At 37.0% G+C, this 23,392-nt stretch overlaps 1 protein-coding gene across 1 annotated transcript in view; it reads left to right on the top strand.

The window, feature by feature from the left end:
* atrnl1b (attractin-like 1b) overlaps positions 1-23,392 on the top strand; it is a 1,075,952-nt gene that overhangs the window by 873,495 nt on the left and 179,065 nt on the right. The window contains exon 27 of the mRNA XM_039775615.1: positions 1,897-2,004. Within this exon, the coding sequence (XP_039631549.1) occupies positions 1,897-2,004 (108 nt within the window). The remainder of the gene's footprint in view (positions 1-1,896; positions 2,005-23,392) is intronic.

Below are 23,392 nucleotides of genomic sequence, written 5' to 3'. Positions count from 1 at the left end.
CCCTACTCACAATTTTGCTTACGCTTCATAAACGCACACTCCCATTTCATGAATTACAGTTAAATAGTAATAGCTCTTTTTTAAGAATGGAGAAGCAGGAGTAACAGGAGACAGAATAGTTTTTTGACATTAAAGCACTATATCTAGTACTGGTGCTAGTGGCAGTGAATCTGTTCTAAGGCCTTAAAACTTTACTTATAAATACCTAAGTAATGAGTCCAGGTACAATGCTGATGCATATTAAGGATTCATTAACAGAATTGAAATGATTGTATGGATCACGTGTGTCATAACTGGATCTACATTGTGTGCACACACATTTATGTGGCGCGACCTGCTTAACAACATAAATTGCCTTTTCACTGAACAAATCTTCACTAGGAGGTATAACTTTTACATGAACATAACAAAGAAAACCATGAAAAATCAAGAAGAATAAACACAAACATCCAAACAACTATAATCTTCACACAAAGATTCATCGACTCGTAAAATAAAGTGCCAGGTAGTGTGTAGTGGAGAGTAGGACTTAATGGACCTTCAGATCTTGATTTAGTGTTACTTTGGAGTATCTAGCGGAATTGGATTGGCAAGCTTGTTGGACTGAATAGGCTGTTCATGTCAAGATTGTTCTAAAAAAAAATCTGATGTACATTTACCAAGTTTTTTTTTATTAAGGTATTTCAAATAGCCTGTGATAATGTGAGCGAACAGTGGGCTCAAGCACTTTGAATTCTGTGTAGCATTTCAGTGTTATCCTCACACAGGCTTACCAAATTTTGCTCAAAGTGCTATTTTGCTCCTCCACATATCCAAACTTTCTGTAATCCCACAGCACAAAATAACAGATGTCTTCACTCCTGGCTCTACAAATAATTGTTTTACACTAGAATTCACCAGTAAAGTCTGATCATCCCTGCTAAGTTATCTTTTGTGTCTTATAAATACTCAATGGTTTCTAAAGTAAAATGTACTCATGTCACCCTGTCACAGCTGTAGTTATTGGCACAAAGTTGGTTTCCTTTTAACTTTTTTTACTCTGACTTTTCATTCTAATCTCATTGCATTCTCAGACATGCTTGATTCAATTTATTGTTGTACGGTCCCAGGAATCCAACCCAGAATGTTGGCTCCATTAGGCGAAAGTACTAATTTCATCAATATACCTTCCTAATTTTTTTATTACTTTTTATTTATCTTTAATAACATGATCTGTTTCACTCAAAGTGTGTTATATGCAAGGATTTTTTTTAGAGATGAAGAAAAGGTCTGACATGTCTGTACATTAACATAAAGTGAAATTTCAGTAAACTGTGTGTGGACTTTGATATTCACTGTCTATGCTCTCAGATTTTGTCTTCTGCATGCTGATACCCTAACAACCATGCACCAGTCCTACTAATAGTTTCTATTCTGCAATGTATGGTTAGAATGTGTACAGATTATAGCTTTGCACTTTTATTAGACACTGAGACATCAGCAAGAATGTATACTATGAAAAGACCATTTTTATTTGAATTCTTTTTATTTCATTGTTTTTTGACTCTCATGTGATGCAATGATTATACAGTAGAAAGGCATGTTAAAATGCTTTGTTGAAGAAAAAAAATAGTGGTCTGTTGGTGAACTGCATTAAGAAAATACGTAAACCATACTGGAAGTGTCATTCTGCAGCTAAATTTGGTAACCACTATGAAAAACAGACCCTAATGCTTAGGTTTGTCAGAAGTAAACAGAAAAGTGAAATTGTGGTGTTAATTCTCGCAGGTATTTGTTGATGTAAAAAGTCAAAACAATGAAATCACTTTTGTGTAGAACAGCAGTATATTAGGTTGTTATATTTCCCTTAATTAAATCTGCAGTTTTGTTTTCTTTTTTTTTTATTACCCTTAACAGCAACTCATGAGGGAGAGACAGCAGATGGCCAGCCGTCCCTTTGCCTCTGTTGATGTGGCGCTGGAAGTTGTAGGTGATCAGATGGACCTTCTGCGTGGGCCTTTAGAGGTATGTGCTCTACAGAAAATACCTTTTGCAATTTGCATATTTAACAGCGTCTATAAGAGACACAGTTTACACTAGTTAATGAAAATGATCAAGAGGGACCCTCTGTGCTGCCTGAAACAAACAGGTCCTCAATGCACGTGTGTACTATTGTCATCTGCAGGCAGAGCTGTTTAATTGCATGACAAGTGCTGTTGCACTGGCCTCTTGAGAATCCATTAGGCTAGACCTGAGTAGTTCTCCGCGTTCCTTACAGCCCTTTAGAAACATCAGTGGAACAGCAGGCGTTTAAATACCAGTGTAACAGAGAATAACATGGCACTTATGTCTTTAGCCCTTTGAGGACATGATACTTTTACTGACAATGCTTGCTTAATGGAGCCTTTATTTTAATTGAGATGACTAAATAGAAAATGCAAACATTTCTTCTCACAATGAATAAATAGGTATTTAGGACATACAAGTAAATCTGAGCATTAAATGAATGTCTTTTTTTGGTGTTTCATTCTCTTTCAGTTTTTGCTAATGCTTCTCTGCAGCCAAATCATCACTTTGTATAAAATAACAGGTTACCCTATGACACCATTTTTGTTTTAAATCAAATGTTGTCTCATTTCTCGTGTGTGCGCGGGTTTAACTAAAAGATTGTTTACCTTTGATAAAGCTGCTGCAAAAACCGATTACCATAACATTTCACTCCTAAATCCTTCAAATTGTAAACATACAGAACTTTGTGTAAAGACAATGTGTATAACAAGATAGGTGACAGGGCACTAATGCTATTTATGATTTCTGCACAGCCGGTGTTGTTTGTTTAGAAATCACCAGCTACTGCTTTTAAGTACAACCGTTAATCCTTTGTTTGAAACTGTCAGAAGCAGGTTTTTTTTTCCTCTTTACCCAGACCAGCATTAGATGATGAATGCAAGCTTACTTCTAACATACACATGCACTAATCTGTAATCTGTTTCATAAGAACATTGACTTTCAGAGAGTTTGTATAATTGGACAGACGAGTCCCATGCAGTCCAGCTAGTCTTTTACATTGTGCAGTTTGTGTGCCTTGTTTTGGTCGACCGGCTTGTTTGTTATTTTTTAAATGTGTCGCTTTTTCATGCTGCCTTATTTATGCATTTAACAAGAACACTGTCAACTGCTTTGAGATAGTACTGTCTATAAAAGGCTTTGAATTCATCATCTAATCAATTTTTAATGGATGAGAGGAAAGGTGAGCCTTAAAAGTAAATAAGGAGATTAAGACTGAACTTGCTTCGTAAATGTCCTGAAAGAGAGATCAAGTGCACTTAATCTTGCATAGAGTGAGTAAGGTATAGCCAGGCAAGAAAATGTGCCAAAGAACAGGGACAAGACCAATAGAGGAAAAAAGCACATGCTCTGGCAGTCCATGCCAATGTAAGAAGAGGATCACTGTAATGGCAAGTCCCAGATATATATTCAGGTTACCCAGAAAGATATTGGGCAGGGACAGCAAGGAAGGAAAGTTGTGTTCTGGAAGGAAATTAATAATATAACAGGATGCAAGAGAGTGGGTGACCCAGTAGTTACCAGGAATGTCTGAAAAGCAAGTTTTCAGCCAGAAAAGCAAACTGTCTCTAGGCAAGTAGAGGAGAGAACAAGGTCCAATTTTAGCAGAAATGAGCCTTTATTGTCCTTTTAAGGATAGAGTAAATCACATTGTTGCTTTCCACCTTGTTAGATGGTTCCACATTTCTCCAAATGAAAGGAGAAAATCCTAAACCTGCCTGAATGGCCTGGCCCTTTACAGACTACACAACACGATGGTGCAATTGCATCAGATGCCACCAGAGGCCACTTTGGCTTGCTAAGCACTGGACTTTATAGATTTATCTCAAATACCAATGGAGGTTTCTCTGCTTAGCTGCAAACCTCCTGGAGAGGGTTAAAGTCACCTCAAGCCAGAAGGCAAGTGAAATAAGAGACTTGAGATTAGTGTGGCTGAAGGATTTTTGGTCGGAAGAATAGCCCAAGAATGGCCGAGAGAGAGATGGGAGGTGAGGAAATCAGTGTGTGATGTTTTTGTTTTGGTACTTGGTATGTGGATTAGAGGAAAAAGCATCCCACTCATTTTGGAAAACCTGAAGAGAACACAACTGGTCTGCTATGTTTTCTATCTTATCTTTTGGTGTTCTATATATATTCATCTTTCCCTTTTGTGTTTTGTAAATATGTACATAAATTATCATACTTACATGATAAGCTCAACCACCACATAAAAGTGTTTTCCACAAAAATGAATGAATCACGCTTATAAGAACATCAAGGCTCCCAAGTAGCTTCAAATCCAGTTGTTAATGGCATTACTCGTAGATGTTAGAAAAATTCATTCAGTATGTTGTAAGAAAGTGTCTAGAGAAGCGGTTCTTTTTCTCGTCTGCTGCCCCTCTTGGAGTCAGGTGGTCAGAAAGTATCAGACCTCTTTCCTGAGGTAGCCATGTGACCCCATAGAAATCTATTCTTTGAAAGTTGGAATATGTTCATTAGTTCACACGCATGAAATTTTGGAACTGAAGAGGGATTTCATTGCGAAGGTGGGCAAATATTTAAAACACAGCCTTACCACCATTTATTAAACCACTTTCCTACATCCCACTTGAAACAATTCCACAATCACCTTGGAAGGACGAACCCCTGTTCTAGAGCGTTGAGTTTGGTGGGGATTAGCAGGATTGGGAGGACTAACCAGAGACGGAGGAGTTATATTTAAAAAATGTGATCATATTCCTTGATGAATATTCTATACTAGGCAGATACTGTAGCAGCAGTCTTTCTAAGAAGCCATTATGTTTTCATAATCAGAAAATCAAAAGACATTTTAAAAGCTTCTAGATGGAACAAATTTTAACCAAAGATGGCATGTTCACTATAAAGTTTAGGCCTTATAAATATAAAGGAGAAATGAGTGTCTTAGATTAGGATAATCCTCAATTTACTTATATAATATATCCTTGCTTAAAGCTCCCAGGACAACCTCAGTCTTCCCACAATTCCTGAACTCAATAAAGGGATCTGGAAACTGTCTGATGTTAAAAATAAATGTTCCTTTTATTTCTGCTTTAGATCCCACAAACGGCAGATGTGTGTTTCTAGTGTTCTTATCAGTTCTGTAGAGTGAAGTGATATGCAGGCAGTGGAAATGTTAGAATATAGAACCCTGGGCAATTTTGCTTAAAAGAGTTAGCAGTTAAGTTGATCAGGCCTGTTCACTAATAGCTAAGGAGTTTCACTCCCTGGTCCAGTTTGTGGTACATTTGTAGGGGCTGAGGAGAGTGAGGAGAGGCTCCAGGAGTGAGTGTCCTGAGAATTCCTGCAAACGTTCACTTCAGTGTATATTATTTTTACATGAAGTATTAGGACCACAAGTCATTGATATAAATTTATAAACATTTCGGTTAAATTTGGCTTTCAACTACAGTGGAACCTCGGTTTGCGAGCTTATTTCGTTCCGGAAACGTGCTCGCAATCCAAAACACTCGTATATCAAAGCGAATTTCCCCATAAGAAATAATGGAAACTTAGATGATTCGTTCCACAACCCAAAACTATTCATATAAAAATGATTAATACAAAATATAAAGTAAAATACATAAAACAAATTAACCTGCACTTTACCTTTATAAAGAATCATGGCTGGTGTGAGTTTCTAAACTCATGTGGGATTCCACCCAACGGGACGACACGCGGAAGAGCGTCCCAAAGCAATCGCAGTCTCCCAGCACTGTAGCAGTTCGCCATATAAGCGCATCCAAAAAGATCTCAGACATGCTATAAGCGCCTGTCATCAATGGGTCATACAAGGAACATTATAAAGATCCCAGTACAATAAATAACAGCGCTGTTGCGGTCTCAAGCTGAATAAAGCTGGTGTTAAAGTACTGACACTCAGCTTTGTGTTTTGGGGAGCAAGACGGGGACTCGCACTTCATCAGCGCACACACACACAGTCACAATGCTGTAGTAAACAGATGTGACTATATGAGTGTGGCACATGGACTCAGATGGAGAATAGGAGAGAGAGAGAGAGAGACGCGCTGGGCGGGCGATCGAGATAGATAAGGAGAGAGAGAGACGCGCTGGGTGAGCGAGATAAGGAGAGAGAGAGAGAGAGAGAGACGTGCTGGGCGAGCAAGCGAGGCAAGGAGAGAGAGAGACCGAGACACGCTGGGCGAGCGAGATGAGAGAGAGAGAGAGAGAGAGATGCGCTGGGCGAGCGAGCGAGATAAGAAGAAAGAGAAGAATCATCAGCTCAGTTGTGATCACATAACGCTCAGCAGACAAAGTGTATCCATACTACTCGTATTGCAAGACATCGCTCGTTTATCAAGTCAAAATTTATTAAAAATTTTTGCTCGTCTTGCAAAACACTCGTAAACCAAGTTACTCGTAAACCGAGGTTCCACTGTATTTCATTTCCAAATTACCTGGTTGGCAGTGTTGCTCCAAAGAACTTGTCTTGATGTAATATTCATAAATGTAACAATAGCATCGTACTACAGACAATGTAATATCTCAACAAGATAAAATTCAACAGCAGTAAATAGTAATATAATGCGCATCACACTAGAAAGCAATTTGGTAATGTACAGTATAGGATGTGCCCATTCTGATTTTAGGAAAACAGAGAAAAGAAGTAAATGGGCATTAAATCTATCATATCATAAAACAAGTACAAGATAAAATTATTTATTTACAAGTGACGTAGCATATTATAATGTCTAAGGTCAGTATTTTTGAAAAGTCTCACTCATCATACAGATATTGGTACAATTTTTTTTTTTTTTTAATTATTTCCTTTGTATTTGGGGAAGATCTCAATTGACTATTAACTTGGACACCTACCTCTGGTTATTGGAAAATAACTGAGAAGCCATTGTCTTTTTAACTGTGAACTTATAATATTAAGTATTTATTCAACCACCTTCTAATCTTCTTAATCTAATTCAGGGTTTTGACGGGGGCATCAGGTAGAAGGCAGGGTCCAACCCTGGACAGAGTTCAGGGCAATCTTAGGTGACACACAAGCATACAACCATCAGTTATCCTAGCACACATCTTCAGGATGTGGTATTGAAACCAGAGTACTGGTAGAAAACCCTACACAGGTAGGGGGAGAACTAAGCCATCCTGGAATTTCAGTCCCGTTTCCTAAAACTATGACGCTGTTGTGCTCCATCTCTGTGTTCTTGTTTTTTAAAAATTAAATACTACAATCTTTTGTTTGTTTGTAACTTCTAGTTAGTGTGATCTATTTAAAATAAATCATTGTACTTGTTTGCATGTATTACTACAACTTATTATGCCTTAACACTGCAATCAACATGAATTATAATGTGAACCTCCCCATGCTTTTAATAGAACCTGAACTTGCAGTTTCATTTAATGCACACAAAATTGGTCTCATGCAAGTGATTGTAGGCATGTCTGTAAATGTGCCCTAGAATAAGCTAGCATATAGTATAGTGTTAGTTCCTGCACCACTCTTGGAGGTGTGGGGACATATTCCACAATCCTACATCCCTGAAATTGATTCAGCTGCCTCAATGATGGATGGATGGATGAATCAGTTACTGGTACCCAGGTAAATGTTCCCATCTGTGCCATATTAACATCAGTCCAGCCAGTTGTTTGTGGTTTTGTGTCTGGGCCACACATTTTTTGTATGCAGGACAATATTTGAATGTGAACATTTGGTCACACTAAATCCATGTTCTTTGTGCTACCAGCATTTATTCGTAGGACATGTGACACTGTCAGTAAAAAAGTATGTGTGACATCCAAAACTTTTTACTAAATATTATCCATTTTAATCTAGTCAGAACAATAGAAATTAAAGCTCTAATAAAAAATTATGTAAGTGTAGACCTGTTCATTTTACCTTTAACTAGCAGTTGAAGGTGAGAAATAAGATAACCTTTTATGACAATTAATATTAATTAAGCAACATCTGCTGTTGCTTAACAAAGCTGTAACTGTGTAACCATTAACTCTTTTTTCCTTTGAATGCCAGGTAAATGGATATCATTATCAAATTTCATGCATGATTTGGACAATGAGCAAAACATATTTGGTTGAATAATTTAATATGCATGCCTTCCCTTTACTGATTAAAAAATAAATTCCACATTTAGTACCTGATGAAAATGTGATACTTTAGAGGACTTGGACTTATAAGATTATGAAATCAAAGTCGTCTTTAATGAGGTAACCGGTGATTAAAACAAAAAGCAAACTTCTTGAAAATTCCCACATCTGTGGAGTAAGTCCAGCATTTGGGCAAATTCTCTAACAAGACCAAAGCAGTTGTCTTTTGACCTTGCTTTTTAGCGGACTGAGAGTTCAACTCTTTGATCCGTCTCTCTTGTGTGAATCAGTGTTTTCCCTTGACATTTGACAGTTTCCATCAACACTGCAAGGTTTAAGAAATGTTACTCTGAACACTTGAAAGTAAATGAGGCACCAAGGACAGGGTTTGTCAATGGTGCTTTTGGCAATTGCTCATCACTGTGGAGAACATTCTGTAGCCTTCAAAGCAACACAGTGTTTGGGCTTCTATACTGTTTTAATGAAATGGAGCTTATTTATAATGTTATACTCTTTTTTTGTGATTAAATACATGATCTCAAATCAGCTGGTCTAATTATAAATACAGTATATGATTCATTTAAAGTATATTCTTTGGCACTCAAAGTTAGAAAGTTAGATGTAGAATTGATTATATGAACTGCAAAAACATAATTAAAAAAGCTTTGGCTCAGACCTTCATCCAGTAGTGAGAACACAGATGGCCAAGTATATAAATAAGACCCAGCATGGCAGAATGTCATAAAAGGGCCTCTGTGCCCCACTCATTTGGCAGGGCAAAGGCTGCCAGTGCGTCTCTGCTTTCATACAAGTTAGGATTTAGAAGACATTTGATGCTGTTTTATAATTGGCTTTAAATGGTGAAAGATGTTGGATTCTCAGGCACAAATCTCTTCTAAATATGCTGCACTCGGGAAATCTACTGAGTTAACAGACTCAAATGTGGGTTACTTTCAAGCATGTGCTTTGGCAGACCATAGATTTTGATAATACCCGTTAAATCACCTTCTCCTTCTCTTTCCTGTCAGACTGCTGTTTTTCTGTAGCTGATGGTGAAATTGCTTACTGTATGTGCAATTTAATATTAGCTGTGTAGTTTTTTGGAAAAATGAAGATAGCAACATTCAAAATTATTAAATTTGTCAGTTCCAGGATTGACTCATTTTTTATTATATTATTTTTGTACTGTAAAGTGATATTTGAGATTTTTAGAAGAATCATATAACCTAATTATTTCAATCTTCATAGAATAAACCCACACCAATCATAAAGATAAACATTTATGGATGCCAAAACTGAAATAAGGATCTAAAGTTAACAGCTCACTTGTAGACCACGGACAAAGCCTAGTGCCATTCGGTTACTCTATCAGCTCAACTTAACGAGTAGGCATCCAGATATAATCAGTCAGTCCGTCCATACATTCATAGCATGCATCTTCACAAGACTCTTTTCCAAATCAAAGAAGACCATTTCAAATTGTGTAATGAAAAATAAAATGGAAGTACAATTAAAAAGAGAAATCCATTATTGATCAACACCAAATGGAGAAAATGAATAGTTTCACACATAACAGAAAACGCGCACCTTGAAGAGGAAGATATGTTTTGCATTCTTTTAATTGTGAGAAAGAACTGTCATCTCTGTCTTGTCATGGAGCACAGTTTAAACTTTTGACTAAAGGGGGTTATTTCATGTCTAGAGGGCTCTAATAATGTTAAAAAAACGTATTTAGAAGGTCGTAAACAGGTTTTAAATGCTCTAACTGCGAAAATATTAGATTTATAAATAAAGAATCCTACTTCGTGGAAATTCATTTATCTGTCTGGAGCGGATTAACCGCTATAAACGAGGGTTTACTGTATAACTGTGCGGAGAATATTTATAAACAGTGTGGGAGAGTTTCTAAGGGCTTAAAATATATAAAAATAACCATACAAACATATGGTTTCTACTTTGCGGATTTTCATCTATTGCGGGGGGTTCTGGAACGCAACCCCCGTGATCGAGGAGGGATTACTGTATTTTCATAGTGTAGTCTTTTGGGTGAAACAACGGTTTGTGAGCAAATCAGAATCTGAATATCCTTATTGTCATTGTAACAAATAGAACGAAATTAGGTGCAGTCCCTGTGGTGTTAAATGTGTAGAAAGTGGCTAAAGTCCTTACTGCTTAGTGGGCACATTATGGATGATGAATTCTGAGTCTGACATGAACACAGATACCATATACTACTACAATTTGGAGTATATGCTCACCTATACAAAAGAATCTTAAGTTTTAGGCTGGTGTGAAAAGCAACACATTTCCCATGATATCACCCTATGTGATATGAGTCTGGACTTGACCGGCTGCATTTTGAACTCGCCATAAACTGGTGATAATTCATGAAGGCAGTACATTCCTAAATGGATTATAGTAATCCGGATAACAGGTCATGAAAACACAGCAAGAGTTAAACAGAGGTGAAATTGTTTGGGGAATATGTATCACACAAGATCTGTCCTTATCTACTTCTTACACCAGATAGGTTTTGAAAAGCATGACAATCCTCCAGACCGTGCAAGGTCATCCATATAACTCTACCAAAATGTATACAAAATGCAGGAAAATGTTGGCTTTACTTCAATAATCATGCAGCTATAAGTCATCTGTTGATTCCATTTTTGGAGAGTTACAAAAATTATATTCTGCTGTCCACACATACCTTTTTGAGGTGATGACTTAAGTATCTGTTATCATCTCATTTTGGAGTGTTGATGCAGAGCATATATCGATAAGATTAATAAAGCCTAACATGAAGCTATAGGATTTAGAGTCACTGTATTTTTTATTTATTTTTTTTACATTTTCAAAATTGTTTATTTGAAGCCAGAAGACTTGCATAAATAATTTAGCATCATTTTGATCATTCCAAAAACAGTTTTTTTTTTTGCCGCAGACGTCTCCTCATTGTTTGAAAGTATCATCCCATGAAAATGATATTTGAAAGATGGGAGTGGGTAGTTACAATAGAGACTGGTGACTGTAAAGTATGTTCCAGAAGGTCACGCCTGGGCAATATAAAACTAATGGAATGCTGTCCAGGAAAAGGCACACTTCAATGCCTTTAACAAATGTGCATCATTTTGTCTTATTGGACACAAGGAACTTCCCAGCAGACCAAGCTTGGTCAACCCTACTCTAGGTTACGATTCCAGGTTTTCTGCTGTTCGTTCAACAGTTTTGTGTATTGTTCATGTGTGATAAGCAAAATCCCACACTTACATCTCCTCAGTTGATTTATGAGCACTAGCCTTACCATCTCCCACAACTAAACAGATATAGAAGTTTAACAGTGCGTTGGCCCAGTGAAGTGGATTTTGACAGTTCAATCGTAGTCAGATTCTATGGTCTGATAGGCATTTCTCTTCCTGTTCATGTTTAGATAGTGATGTTGTGACTGCAGTTCTTTCCAGCACATGATTAATGTTGAACTGTATATGCTGTATATGTCTTTCACATCTGCCCCCAGCACAGGAGATCCCCAATTAAAATTTTTAATTTGTTGATACCCAAGCATGGATAATTAGCATCACCATCTTTTTTTCTCATTCGGTTGAAATTTTTATGTGTGATTACTATTATCCTTGCATTATATCGATCTCATTATGTTATTTTACAATGTGCATCTTTTGTAGCTTTCTTTTTCAGTCAGTTTGATTTTGTGTGGGGGTTTAATTCTTATCACATTTTATTTTAAGCAGCAAAGCAAGTCTTGATAATGCAAATATGCTTGGCATCCCAAACTTCAAAACTCTCTGTAATAATAATGATGATGACATTAGCATTGTGTGGGAATAAGATTCATTTGTCTCAGTTGCTGGCACAACATATTTTTGTTCCCAGGATTGTTGTTTTGCACATTGTAATGTCGGGTGGGGGAGGAGATTGAGTATTTCTGGTGTTTGCCAGCATTTGACAGCACCAACAGATGGAGAAGAATACTGCTGGGTATAGAAATTGGATCAATCTGCAGGCAAAGCCGGTTCAAAAATATCTTATTGTTCTGAAGCGAAGCACAAATCAAGGGACAGAGAGCTTTGCCATACATATATAATGATTACCTGGTTTCATTAGGCTTTAGAATGTGTTTATAACATCAGACAAGTAGGCAATACAACAAAGCAACTGCAAGAAAGTTATAAGTGATGAGCACAAATTTGGATATACATTACCTGCTGACACCCCATCATGTTATACCAGCACATTATCTCTCACATAAAAGTTAAAGATCCTTTTGTCTTTGGCCGCCATGTATTGTGCTGCACTAGTTGTTACACTAGAGGACAGGCTGTTCCCATCATCATCCTGAATTTAGCCTAGATGCACTGTTACAAACAGAGGCACCATTTCAATAAAATCCCACGACCTTGCAGGTGAAGTCCTGAACAAGATGTTGAAAGTGCCCCGTATGTGACATTCTTATTAAACTGTAATTGCCAGTGGCCTCTTTGGGGTCTATGGCTAGTCCTTTCTCCCAAGACCTTGGGCCTGTCTGTGACATCCAGCTGTCAATGTGAGACTGATGAATTCTCAAACAGCTTATTGTCAGCCCCCTGTCTCTGGTGATTCAGACACTAAACCCTTTTAATTTGGCCAGAATGCCAATCCCAGCTGGAGCAAATAACCATGGCTTTTGTTTCTAATAGAGATGCAGAGCTCAGTTATTGTAAAATGATTTAAAGTACGATGCAGTGACCTTGTTATGTGCCATTGTAATAATCACTACTGTGTGAGTCAGTGAGAGGTGCAGTGCAGAAATATAGCTGAGAATGAAGGAATGCCAGGCTGCCTAATGGAGCTTTTAAGTGTGGTAACATTCTGTAGGCCAATGGCATTCAGACAGTATTTGGTGCTGGCAGTCAGCACAGTGAGGATGAGTTTAGGCTGTTCTAGGTAGGGCATCATTACTGACATGTGCGGATACCTAAATTGGTTTATTATTTGTATAGTACATATTGCTTCTTACCTTTAAGCATGTCAGCAGACATTTTCAGCTATTTAATTTAGGTTTATGTTTCTTAAAATGTGCAGGGGGTGGATTCTTTACTTATTCATTCTGATGCCTCCAACACCCATTTTAACACCCAACTTTTACTACTAACCTTTTTATTATTTTTAATTTCATCCTTTCCTTTTCATTAAATTTTACACTTGTTTGGTAAGGAAAGATTTTATTTTTCAGTATGCTTTCATAGCATTTTTTTCATAAACCTCTTTTCTTCACACTGGCTTTTGACAATAATATATCACTTTTTTAACATTTGAATATAATGTAATTGTCACATACACACAGATTTGGTTTTGCTTCTCAGTAATCTCAGCATTTTATGGATATTTTGCTAACGTGGCATTTTTGTCCATTTAACACATAATGCCTAACTTAACTAAATATGAAGGATTAAGTTGTAAATTTGTCCTGCTGAAGATGTACATTTTTAAAAAGAATTATGTCCCCATTGATACTAAAGGTATTTACCTTTTTGCTTATGCATAAACAAAATGCTTTAATTTATGTTAAGCAGCAGGAGAAAAACTTCTTGAAGTATTGGGTTAATAGAATGAAAATCCCCATATAGTGTTGATACCCCATCATCTGACAGTAAGTTAGGTTAGGGTTAACAGAGATTGAGTGTCCATAAATGGACAGGTGTACAGGTACACTTCAGTCACTGTCCCTCCTTGTGTGTCATAAAGGGTACGTGAAGGATGTTTGTATCGGGGAGAGCATCCAGCTGTACTTAGAGGCAATCAGTCAACCTGAGTGAAGCCAGAAAATGGCAAAAAGATGGAAAGTTGCTGGTGAAAGATGTACAGACAGACACAGGTAGAAACTTGTTTATTTTCAGAGGTCATCTTTTTACTTGGAGAATTCTGTAGAAAAACATTTATTTTTTCTGTTCCACAGCTGATATTTAATGTTATGTATTAAATGTAATGGTCTTAAATAAATGATCAAAAAGTCGCAAAGGAGATTAAAAAAAAGAAATTGTTGCAACCTAGGCAGTGGTGGTAGGTTTTGACTAATATGGTTTTTACTCATAGTAGATGGTGATGCAAAGGAGAGGTTGCAGGATAAAAGTTTTGGGGCCATCATGGTAACCCCTTTTTGTAGGGCAAGGAAAAGTCTAAAAAATGATTCAACAAGAACAGTATTTGGACACTCGACATCCTATCTTCAAGATTCCCAGTTTAGAAGGCACTTCTGAGGGATAGATCCATCTTCAACAGATGCAGGTTTAATAATGAACACAAGTTCAGGTCTGGTGAGTCTTTAAGTAGTCAGTGAGGTGTAAGGGGTGGGACTTCTGGAACAGAACAGGAAGTGACATCAGCATTCTTTCCAGGAGCCGTACTCTGTTCAAAGGGAGAAGTTACCTTGACAGAGCGCCGAAAACACTCAACAGGCACATGTGTCAGACATTGGTTTCAGAAATAGATTTGTGACCCGAGCAGAAAGGAGGTGGAGTTTATTAAATTTTATTTAACATTTTCATTTTTGATCACAGTAGGGGATATCTTGACAGCAAGCAACAGCACACTAATTTATAGCCTGTGTTTTTTTATGGCTTTACTCTATTTTAGACCACTGAGTAACTTTCCCAGCACACAAAGAATGTTTTATAATTACCAAGTGTAGTGCAAGACAATTTAAATACAAGATAAATTAAAGGAAAACAAACATCTGGAAGAGTCTGTTGTTATTGTCAATTTCAAATGTAAGAATATGTCTACTACTATTAAAGAACCTTCATCAGGCACAGCTTTTAAATCAAGACTGAAGACTCTTTTCTATTTTAGCATTGCACACTGCTGTTTGAGCTGCTCCTGAGGCTGTTCATGTTGTTGTTCAATTAATTGCAGTAATTGTTTTGATTGCCTGTTTCAGAGTCTCTTCCGTATTCTTTATCTTTGCAGCCACTGCTGGTAGTTTGTTTTTGAGTGGAGATTTTGTCACAAATGATATCAGATGCTTTGTATTCAACTAAAACTGTCATTATTTGCCTACTGGTTGATCCATTTCAGAATGCTGTTGACTCAGCCTGCAGAACAGTCTGTTCACACGTTGATTATGTTGCATTTACTTTAACCATGCTATATTTGTGATTGTTGTAAAGCCCATTTGTTTTGTTGTGGAAATGTGGTTGATAAGAATAAATTTCAATGAATTGAATTGAGTTGAATGATACCTGTGGAGCTAGATTCATTGGAAGCGTTAATGGACTGTGCAGTTTGATGCATACTCGTCATGGAAATGAGCTACTGTAAACAAAAAAATAATAATAAAGTGCACGTAAAACTTATCTTAAATGATAGACAAAATGCTTTTGTGAATGTGATTTGACCATTTTATCAACAGGACTCCATGAACAGACCTAGGGTTTTTGAGCCATATAAGTAAATGAGCATTCATCATCCAGTGTACATTTGCCAATTTCAGATGAGTCCCGTGTGAGTGTTCATATGGGTGTATATGTTTGATGTATTGGCTGGGCTGGCTCCTATGTGATTGGTTCGGCCTGGATTAGGTGTTGCCACTTAAGAACATAAATCTGATCATGCATCAGAGCGGGAGACATAAGAATTTCACTTTTCTCTGTATACAGTTGGAGAAATCTATTACTCCTCCTACCACTAGAGGAAGACCATTGGCAAGAAAAGATGCAGTAAACCAACCAAGAGATTATTAAGGTGCAATAGTATATGGATAGAATGATATAAAAGGAGTGATTAATGAATGATAGATAGATAGATAGATTGATAGGCGGACAGAATGAACAAACATTTTTTGTCTCAAGGATGCAAATTAGCTTTTTACAGAAGCTCAATAAATATTTAACAGACATCATAGCCCCCTTCAAATATGTAATGTACATGAACTACAAAAAAAGAGAGGATGAAACTCAAGTACTGCTATGAAGGTGTCCTCTGACACGGTGATGTCTGGAGCACCTAACAGATTAAATGCTCTGCCAATGGACTGAACTGGCAGCCTTGGGTTTTTGAAGTCCGGTGCCCTTTTCTTCATACCACAGTGTCTGCCTCTTGTGTTGAACATTGAGTTTTTAATTTATATCAGTTATGTGAAAGGCCATTACTTTTTATTTACATTGTAACAGGGGAAATGTAATAACTGTAGTTTGTGTTGAGCTCTCCCATCTTGTATAATGCATAGTATCCTCTGGTTTTACAGTACAGTTACAATTATTTTTGCTCTGGAGTGTTTAAGCCATGGCAGGAGCTGTAGAGATTCAGTGGTGAGGTGATAGTGGTGCGTCTCACTTAAATGTGGGAAGATCCAGGTCATAGGTGAGGATGATAATCATCTCCTTTTGCTCATCCTTCTGGTCCCTTCCTCCAATAGGCAAAAGTAATAAAGGACTGAAGAAATAAGTGCTGCTTTAAAGAAGGGCAGTAAGTATGTGGCATCCATTCACAATGTCAACCCTCAGTCAGAATAGGTTGGAATACCCACCGTTGTGAGGCTTCATTTTGAGTAGAGTGGCAAATAACTGTGAAATAAATGTATGTAGCTTTTACTTTTACAGGCTTCATGGGGTGTTATAAGAAATGTTTCACTTAAAAAATGTTAATTTTTGTAAGACTTGAATATCTCTGTCAGAAGTATATGCTTTTAGGTTTAAATTACTGGTTTTTTCACTGCCTGCTTTTTTGTTCATAAGACTCAAAACTTTTTTTTCATTTTCTGATTTACATTACTTTTTCTACCTTTATGTTGAATTTATATGAATAAACATCAGTTTTTCTCAACACTTCACATGCCATATCTACTCATGCATGGTGTTTTCTTACTCACCTCGAAGTCCCAATGCACCCTCCTTAGGTTGATGGGTAAAGAATGAGGTATTTTAATTAAAACTAGACAAAAGAAAAAGTTTTCTCTACTAGGAGGGGAAAAAAGGTTTTTCAGAATTTAGGAAGAATATTAATACTGTTCTAACAGTCCTTAAACCTTTTTGATATCTCATTGTCTATGAAGGACTAAGTCATGCTGGGTTACAAAAATATGTGGGAATATTTGTGTTATTTGCTATTTGTTTAGATTCAAATTCAACAAAATAAAAAAGCAGATCTAAATAGGGGCCTCCTACCCCCTCTTCAACAAATACTGAGTACAACCTGCTGCAGTGTTTCAACAAAGATACTCATGGTAGTCTTGGACTGGAGCATTTGTAGCCAAAGGAGTCTGATAAACTGACCGACAAAGAGATCCACAGCGTAGTCATCTTGGATCTTTACTTGTCTCTGGCATATCTACAGCTTTGTGGCATACAAATGTCTTTTGCATTGTTGTTATTTAGGAATTTGCAGATGCATAAGTAGGCCTAAGTAGGTTATTCTTAAATAAAATGCAGTCCAGTACAGGTGAGGTGCCCAGTTGCCTTCCTTGTTGGGAATATTTAGTACTACTGTTACTTAAGCAGCAGCATTTTTATTATGACTGTTGGGAAATTTGAGAAAGTGCAAAAAAAAAACAAAATAAACATTGCATTACATGTCCACATCTGATGTGGATTGTTATATTTAATACTCATTTTTTAGTCTGTTTTAAAATTATTTAAGGCAGAGTTAAATTTGTATTCTTCATGAATTTCAGTGGTGATGACTGCCTTACGCCCTGTGTTGGCTGGGATTGGCTCCAGCAGACCCCTGTGACCCTGTAGTTAGGATATAGCGGGTTGGATGATGGATGGATGACTTTTTTCTGAATTGAGAAAATTGACTGTTCAATGTGTTACCATTATTATTACAAATTCTTCCAAATTCTTCTAATTTTTATTTGCTTTTAGTTAGAAGTAATGTAGCAGTGGCGTCATGTGGATTATCCGGTGTTATAGATCTGCTTTTAGTCCTTTTACATATAACCTAAAAGTCTTCATCTGCAAATTTCTTAAATGGATGCCTCAGTGCCAGAGACCCTAATTTCCATTAAAACCAACTGTTTCAGCATTTGCTAAGAATCTGAGGCTAACATTATCACCTGCGATGTGCTGCAGCATGTTGCCATGAGTGTTCTGTTTCATCTCAGCTTCCTTCATACAGTATGTCGCTGTTTTGCAGTGGTTAAGTCTGCGGCTTCACTGCCTTTGGTTTAAATTACTGGCCAGTCACTGACTTTATGAGAATTCCACATCCTCCACATGCTGGCATCGTGTTTTCTCCAGCAGCCTAAAGACATGTTCCCTTAGGAGAGAATGATTGTGTGAGTGTGCCCTGCAGTTGATCGTTGCCCTGTCCAGGACTGGCTCCTCATTTGTGCCTAGTGCTAACAAGTTAGCTTCTAGTCCATGTGAAGCTTAATTTTAATTTAATGGTTTATGAAAAGGGATAGAAGCCACCTTGAAGATTAACTCAAGTGACATGAATGCTTAGCACAAAATTATTTAATTTCAGGAAAGTTCTTGTGCAATCCTCATACTGTTATGTTTCTGTGTACTGTACCTTAAAATCATTTCCCAAGAACCTGTTTCAACTTCCATCAATATATTTTTTGTTGTTAATAAAAAATGATTTTGCCACGTCTTTTGCAGTTTTGTGTTTTAAGTTTTTTTTTATTATATATATGGGTGCTACAGAGTGCACCTCCAGAAATACCATAATTAATATCATTGATGCAGCAGTATCAAAAGACGTGCATCAGACAAGTCATTATCCGAGTTTGCTGTTAGACTCAAAAACAGTCTTACTTTTGTGTGTGTTTAGTTGTTGTGCTTTAGATTACCTGGATTCTGACTTATTTTCTCTCCTTACTACAATTCCTAGATTAGCATTTTGGTACCAGCAAACGATGGGACAGCTCTCTGATTTCGACTTTGAGTTTAGCTTACATTTCCTCTCCTGATAATCCTATTTCTCACCCACCTTTCTTAGAGCAAGGCATACCACATACAGGTGGCTTTCATCTGCATTTTTTTTATGAATAGCGATTTTTCCACAGAAAGCATGTGGTGATATATTAGAGCAAGCCATCTGTCTATTTGTTCAAAGTCCAAAACAAACTTTTAAGTACTACATGTATTCACTGAGGGTGTGCATTCCTGGTTCTGGACAGTGTTACTGGCAGCAGGCATTTATTCCAAACAGTTTTTTAATTTGAAACAAATAAATAAATACTACTTTCATTTTTGGAAACAGCTATTCAATTAGGTATACTTTTATACTTTGTCAGAAATTCCTTGCAGTCGATATTTTATTTTTCTGGGAAAATCAACAAAATGCCCTGCAAAGGATTAATACCCATCTGTCAACCCCCAATATTTGTTTCTTCTTTTTTTCTAAAATGTTTCTTTTAAAAAAGCCCCCTAATGATAAATAGTTAAAATGGCACATGTTTAGCAATTTAGTCCTTGTCATCTGCCATTTGGGGTTACAGTAATTGCCTTTTAGTCAATAAAAATTAAAAAAAAAATAGATTGAGTCACAAGCAAGTGAATCACAATGGAACAAAAAACTTAGAAAATGAAAGCAATCTTGTGAAATTAAAGTCATGGCGGCAATAAGTGTCTTGATGAATTTCAAGAAGAACATCACATTATCATTAATTACTGAGACAGCGGACTGAAGCCTTGAGTGAACAGTCTGATTAAATAAAGAATTCAGTTAAGAACAAGATGGGCATTAAATTTAAGAACATGATTAGAGATCAGTTCTGCAGCCACTGTAACTTACCAGGGCCAGGATTGCCACTTCCTAATTTAAAGCATAATGGTCATCTGAAGGGGGCTCCTCCATTGTAGATCCACAAGCTACAAATTGTGCACACAGCACTGTGTTTGTGAATTTACCGCTCTTAACTGCATCTTTAGAAACTGATGTTGCAGCACTCCTGGACCAGGATTGCCAAATCGTGGCGTTTTCTGTACTTCATGGATGCCACAAAGAACAATCTTTGCAATTGTCAAGTGGCATGAACTGTAAGTGGATAGAAGGATTTCCTATCTACTGTAAATAAAAAGAATCTGTTCTTCAATGAAAAATGTTTAGTGCTCCTTAAGCAACCAAATGTAGGAAATACAGTATGCTTAATATTTAAAAAAAAAGAAACAGTGCTGCATTAACATTAACTTATAATATGGTCTCAGTTAAGCTGAGTGTGGCCTGGTCGCATTTCCATCTGACAAGTTGATAGAATGAGATAGAATGAAAAAACAAAGTTATTTGATTATTAGGTAACAGATAATAGAGCAGTATACAAATGATTATGAGTAAAATGTGTCAAAGTATGCCTAACTTAATAAAAACATGGCCATAGTAACCTTCAGTATTTGTCTTCTGCATAACTGTATGTCTAAAAAATGTATGCACTAGAAACTATTTATAAAAATAAAAGGTGGAAGCTGCTGACTGGAGTCTCCACACTTGTCAAAGTAAGCAAAAATATATATTTTTTAATTATCAGTCATTTTGTTTCTTGGGTGGCTCACTCCAGCTATTGGAAAAAAGAATGCATTTATTGTGAATTTAGTGTCACAATTTCCATATTCATAAGCTTGTTTTGTGCTTATATTCAACTTTTTCTTTACTTAGTAGAAATTGCATGTCTAAATATGTAAATTGACACAAGTGTAGATGTGCAATAAATTAGGAGCAATTCACACTCCACAACAGAGACTGAATACAGTTGCCTTTCAAAACCTCTACCGAGCAAGCATATATCCCGTCTCCCTCAAGAACAGTCAATGAAGGTTCAGGATTAATGGCTGGCTAATCATTCATTTACGTTAACTGCACATGCGGATACATCGATAGGTGCTTCATCTTAGTTGACAGCATTGAGATACTGAAATGTGCAATAATTCCTTTAAAGAGAATGATAATATGTTAGCAAAAGCCATAAAAAATATCTGTTAGGAGAAATGCAAGTATTGTTGTGACAGATATGTCCAAGGATCTCATTTCCTCTCTCAGTTCTATAAATCCCCCACTCCTTCATCCCTATTTTTATTTAGGAGATGGATGTATCACAGCCTTCTCATTTTTTTATGTTCAATTGCAGATAAGTTACCCCTTCTTTAGTGGCCGTGTTTCCAATGCAGATTGTACTGAACTGTAAACATACTAATGTATGTTATTTCCACTTTGTCTTATTATTCTTCCAAAAGTAATCTGCATACTGTCAGTTTAAAATAGCGATGAGGGCATAGCATTTTGGTATACCTGACAGTGCATATCCCATTACTGTTTTAGCTTTTCCATTCGTAATTCTCTTGGTAGCTTAGCTGATCGCGCCATTAAGAGGAAGATGGTTAATAGTGAACATAGCTGCCAAGCATTCAGCTTATTTGTATTAATAACTCTGTGCTGCTGTTAGGCACACTGTGCTGCTGCTGCTTTCATGTAGCTGCAAAGGCTAGAGAGGCGTTTATATAAACAGTATAATAAGTCTGCATTAAATTACCATTCAGAAGTACTTGTGAGCACTGGGACTTCAAGATCTTTTTAAAGCTTTTGTAGTGAGTTATAATGATTGTTTGTCCAGTGTTAATCTATTGTGACGATTACTGCATATTTTGTGTCTGTGTGTATATATACTGTATATCCTTTTTTATTACATCTTTCTCCAAGTACGCTTACTTCCTCCTTCAATCCAGTATGTGATCTTCCTTTATTGTCTTTGCTGAGCTGTCCCTGACATTTGTGAACAGGTTACTGTTTGTTTTGTAAATCCTTCCAGGCTAAGTTTCTCACTTGTACCCAAATAAAACAGTTATAAACAGCGTGGACCCTGTCTGCAGGACCACTGAAATAGCATTTGTAAGATCATTTGAGGTATTCTTTCACATTGGTGGAGATTCATTAATAATAATAATAATAATAATAATAATAATTCATTACATTTATATAGGACTACATCTGTGAAAATCTGAGGAAAGAGTTTACTTGTACCATTCAGTGTGCATCTGTGTGCTTGCATAAACCAGAAACAACTAGTGTGTTGTATAATTCCTTGGTTTTAGGTTTATGTCTTTTGAGTACACTTATAATCAATATAATTAATTACATTTATAGGAGTTAAATGTTAACATATTGTGGTATCATTCAGTACAGTATACTATAGATGTGTTTCTTCCTATAAACGACATTCAGTATCAAAGGTAATTGAATTTCACTGTTAAATTGAATATGAGAAATCAAATGATTGAATTACAAAGTTGTTATTCTTGGGCCAAATTAAAAAAATAATCAAGGGAGTGATTGAAACATTCACAGCAACAAGAGAAAAACAAAATATATTGTTAAAGGTGTATTGCAAGTAATTTAACTGATAACTCCATTGGCCATCTTAATCTTGTTTGAGTAATTAGAGTTCTCCTTGCTAAAGTTGATCTGAGGTCAGTTTATTTCACTAGCAGCTTTTATTGATCATACTTAACCCCTTGTATTCCGCCGACTAGCCTCCGAGTGATTACTGCTGCTGCCACTTAGCTCCGTGTAGCTCGATTTGAATCCCACACTGCTGCTGTGCTTGGCGCCTGAAATGTTCTCAGTGCTACTGGGAAAGGTTTGAGCTACCCAGCACCCTGTAATGAAAAAGTCGGCTAAGAAAATGGATAACTTGATGCTTCTGATATGGGAAATTTTTTTGCTGCTGTTCTATATGCCTGATGAAAATTATGAGTTGTCAGACACTCTTCTGTAAATACATTACTTTTTAGTAGAATTTACATGTATGTTGTGGACTATGCCCGGCAGTTTATCCTGGCCAAGACCCCCAAGCCGCCAGATGGAGCCCTCCCTGCAATGTGGAGATGCCCCGAATTCCAGCAGGGCATCATGGACTTTGGAGTTGTAATACACAGCCCTGCTGGATAATGTCAGGGCCACCAGGGGACGCTGCAGGGAGGCACAGAGACTTTTGGTGTTCCTACAGCCCGGAAGTACCTGCCGGTCACAAGGAGCACTTCCGGATCGTGGACTATAAAAAGGACAAGGAAACACCAGAGCGTTGAGCTGAGCTGAATTGGGTGGTAGGAGGGCAACGTGTCTGGGAGTTGGAGGATTGTTAGTGATTTATTATTGGAGTATTGTTTATTAATAAGTAGTGTGGAGTGAAGGGTGCTTAGTGCACGTAATTATTGTAATCAAAATAATTATTGTTGGAATTTTACCTGGTGTTTGGCTTGGTACCTGAGGGTTCAAGGGAGCGATAGCGCCCCCTACTGCCACAATGTTCATAGTTTTAATATACTGTGTAGCCAAAAAGTAT

The sequence above is a fragment of the Polypterus senegalus genome, chromosome 1, assembly GCF_016835505.1.
Source record: "Polypterus senegalus isolate Bchr_013 chromosome 1, ASM1683550v1, whole genome shotgun sequence".
NCBI classification, from domain to species: domain Eukaryota; kingdom Metazoa; phylum Chordata; class Cladistia; order Polypteriformes; family Polypteridae; genus Polypterus; species Polypterus senegalus.
The sequence above is the reverse complement of the archived record's forward strand: the minus strand, read 5'-3'. Positions and strand labels throughout refer to the sequence as shown.